Source organism: Hyalella azteca, unplaced genomic scaffold, assembly GCF_000764305.2.
Source record: "Hyalella azteca isolate HAZT.00-mixed unplaced genomic scaffold, Hazt_2.0.2 contig15125, whole genome shotgun sequence".
Lineage (NCBI taxonomy): Eukaryota > Metazoa > Arthropoda > Malacostraca > Amphipoda > Hyalellidae > Hyalella > Hyalella azteca.
Window position 1 is genome coordinate 322,911 of NW_025944986.1, and position 3,923 is coordinate 326,833.

The following is a 3,923-nucleotide window of genomic DNA, read 5'->3' on the forward strand; positions in this document are numbered from 1 at the left end:
CTTCTAGTCAATTTTGTAGGTGTCCTTTAGGTTATCCGCGTGAGCACCCTATCTAACGGGCTCGGCGGGCAGCTCCCCACTACCGGGAAACCAGAGTTTATGGGTTCCGGGGGGAGTCTGGTTGCAAAGCTGAAACTTAAAGGAATTGACGGAAAGGCACCACCAGGCGTGGAGCCTGCGGCTTAATTTGACTCAACACGGGCCATCTTACCAGGCCAGCACTCTTTGAAATCCGGTCTACCCTAAAGCTTCGCATTTACCCTAAAGCTTCGTCTCCAACAAGAATCCTAGGCCTTCCTCTAATTATGTTTAAGCTGATCACTTCCGAGTACGGGTTGTAGAAATATAAGCTATTAAACGTTTTCATCATTTGTCTAGTGAACTCTAGAATTTCAATTCTGTTTAGAGAAAGATTTTACAGGCGATGGTAATTCAACCCTCCAGTGGTAGTTCAGACTCGCCCTCGTCTATTATGTTTGAGTTGGTATTTGCCCATTTCTCTCCGTGTGAACAAACGAAGAGAATCTTTTTTCAGTGGTAACGTATTTAGACATTCTCGGTAGTGGGCGTTGACATATTGTCAGCAAGTCATTTGTGTTAAAGGGAATGTTCACGACTTTCATTATTACGTTAGATTTTTTATTGCGATGCAATAAATTGGTACAAATCGTGTCAATAATACACAAATATCTATGCCATTGCAATTACAGAAAAAATACACGACAGATTTAGAAACACCCAGGATATTTAAATTGTGCGACAAGTTCTGCAGGAATATTTAATTAAATAAATGGTAGTCCATTTCAGTCCTCGAACATTTTTGATTCGTTGAAGAAGTTATAGAGGTAATCATTTAATATTTTAAATTGTGTAATATAATCCTCAACCTAATGTGTCTAAATAACGTGCTGAAAATGTTCAATCTTTTTTTTTAATTTGAAAAATTAGAATTTTCATTCGACGAGAAATTGTTAGAGGGAGTATAGATGCTCGCACAGCTTTTCATTTACTGGCAAGAAATTATATATAATGATATATAATTATATATAATTATTTCATATATAATTTTAAGGGAGATGAAAACTCAAAGCATGAGCAGTGAAGGCGAGTTCGGTTAGTCTTGTTCCGAGTCAGTAGATTTTCTTCCATCGAGTGAGCAGTTTAAGGCATGGCCTCATAGAGACACAGAAAAAGCCTGAGAATCTGCAACATAAAATATAAATCATGAGATTTTACAATCATGCACGGTTTAAGCTGCTACATTTTTATGATATATTACACATTCATTGTCGAATAATCTCTTGTTATTGATAATTTTTGAAATCTACTATAAAAATTAGTAAAATTTATTAAAACAAACATGTTAAGCGCATTTGCTACCTGAATAAACGAACATTTCTATGACTTACGTTCAAATATTTCATGGTGGATTTTTTGCATTTCGGGTAAGCTTTTGAGAAGTTGGTATCAGTGCTGCATTTGTTCTTCAGCGCAATCGTCTGGAAAGCCTTATCTTTCAAGGTGTTGTTGGAATTCAGCTGTTAAGAAAAGGATAGTGTAGAAAATATTTATAGCGCAGGAATAAAGCGAGCAACAGCTATGTTTCTTTGTGCATACGTTAAAACATACACTGCCTTCTAGAAAGGAATGCTGCATGGAATGTCTGGTTGTTTATTAGAAGTGAATATTACTCATGTATTCAGGGACGCAATGGTGTCATTTTATGAGGTATTTTCAAGAAAGAAAGCAAAAAATAAACAATTCTAGCGAACAAACTTGAAAGGTTTAAAATTCTAAAGGCTATAGTTCCTGAGATTTCGAAACAGGACCATACCTCATGCAAACAAAAAATCGGAGTTTCACCCATTACGAATGTAATGATATTTAATATCCTGATTATTTTTCAGTCGCCTCTCTAAATACTCACAGGATGATAGGCTCTGTTAAAATAGCGAAAAGGCCTACATAAGTGTCATATGTAAGCATGTGTCATATTCTTTTGCATTTCGCAGATACCTATGAAAAAAACTAATGTTATTTAAATAAAAAAGGACTCATGAAAATGCTTTAGCTGTTTATTCAATGTTCAAAATCCAGGATAGAACCTGAAGCGATCCTGAGCAGAACGTTAGATATGGTTTAAAACGAACCTATGCAAGAGATCGTTAATGTCAGGGCAATTGCTTAATTTGCTGCACGGTGTGCTCAGTGTGCAAATAAACTTAGGTACTCACAAGCCCGCGTTTTTTCAACGCGCACTTCATGTAATTGAAAAACAGCGGATCACAAGTTGCAGCATCGTACCCAGTCACTTTATCCATGTACGAGCAAACTGTAGTCTCTGTTGGAGAGAAAAGAAGATCGGTGTTTGAAGTATTCGTATCATATATACAGTGATGAAAATGTCTTAGGCTGAATCTCAATTACTGAGTAAAAAATTGAGATTCAGAAACTGACGAGTAAAAATCATCGTTAGTGTAAATTGAGGACAAGAAATCATGAGCTTAGCTGATGCCAATCGATTCGTCACTCAAAGCTGCTTAACAGTGATTTGTTGTTGTTTTGTCTGCTTCTTGAGGAAGTGGAGTCGTCCTCTATACACCTCACGGCTCAATAACAGTGATTTGAAGTTCTCCATCAGCACACATTTTGAAAGTATACATAAAATAGAATCGAGTTAAGCTGATTTTCGAGGAAACTAAAAATTTTATATCGAGAGAACCGATCCTAAATTAATTCTCCTTAGCTGGCAATAAGCTCCCATGGAAGTCAAAAAAATGTTTTAACGATTAAATTTCCTGGCGAAAAAAAATGCAGAAAAATCTAAGTGAGAATTATTGTAGTCTTGAATTTTCGTTAAAAAAATAAAATAGACAATTCATAAAGATATTTAATTCAATAAATTTTCAAAAAAAAAACTCCAAACCGAGGTGGTTCGCTTACATGCATGCTTACTGCATAAAAATGAATGTTGAGAACAACTGATTAACAATAATAAACTAATGCACAATTACTCTCTTCGCACTTACCTATAAACTTGTCCACATCCGCTTTATTCTGCACATAGCACGGATCAGCAAGACCGGTGTCAAATGAGTAGTATCCGGTAAACAACTCTTGTTTACAAGGAGAAAGTTCTCTGGAAAAATTAAAATGCTGGTGTAAAAATTGAAAAGTGCATTCATAATCACAAATAGAATAATGCAGCAGACATTTGAAAAAAATAATCACAAAACGCCACTATATGAAGCTTCAAAACAACGCCCTGAATACTGCTGCTAACTCCGAAGTTTTATCATTTGTTTTTAAAAATGACGAATCTAACTTTACGACATTCGCAGGTTGTAAAATAATGAAATCAGATTAAATATGATGGTTTAGAAGGATTAGATTACGGTATATCACAGTGGATAACACGAATTTAATTTATCTAAAAAATTACCATGTTTCATTCGAATCAATAATTAAAATAAAATAAAATTCTATTTAATGCATATGAAGAATAACAAATGCAATCTCAAATCTCGTCAATATCACATAGTCTATCGGCTTTAAACAAAAGCACTTACGCCGCGAACGCGGCAGCGGCGGCGGCGATCAGAAGCATCAGAGCTCGCGTCATCTTTTCTCTGTGGTCGTGGCAGCGGTGCGATGGCAGGTCGTGGCAGCGGTGCGATGGCAGATCGTGGCAGCGGTGCGATGGCAGGTCGTGGCAGCGGTGCGATGGCAGGGCGTGCGTAGGCAGGCAAGTACGGCTTGATCCTGAAGCATTGTGGGCATGTGGTGGCCATGTTATAGGCTTTGGAAATGTTGGGACAGGTGTTAAGAAATGCACTCAGAGGCTGTTATTAATGATGTATTGTGCACACATCCGGGCAGAATCATCATCAATTTTGTTGCCTCTAAATATACAAAGCTTAAAT

At 36.8% G+C, this 3,923-nt stretch overlaps 1 protein-coding gene across 1 annotated transcript; it reads right to left on the bottom strand.

The window, feature by feature from the left end:
• Nucleotides 1-689: 689 nt before the first annotated feature.
• Nucleotides 690-3,684, bottom strand: LOC108673159. The gene is made up of 5 exons (XM_018160946.2): nucleotides 3,570-3,684; nucleotides 3,030-3,139; nucleotides 2,235-2,341; nucleotides 1,410-1,538; nucleotides 690-1,203 (listed from the first exon to the last, which is right to left on the bottom strand). The coding sequence occupies exons 1-5, from the start codon at nucleotides 3,620-3,622 to the stop codon at nucleotides 1,162-1,164; spliced, it is 441 nt and encodes a 146-aa protein (XP_018016435.2). The 5' UTR covers nucleotides 3,623-3,684; the 3' UTR covers nucleotides 690-1,161.
• Between the last annotated feature and the right edge of the window lie 239 nt (nucleotides 3,685-3,923).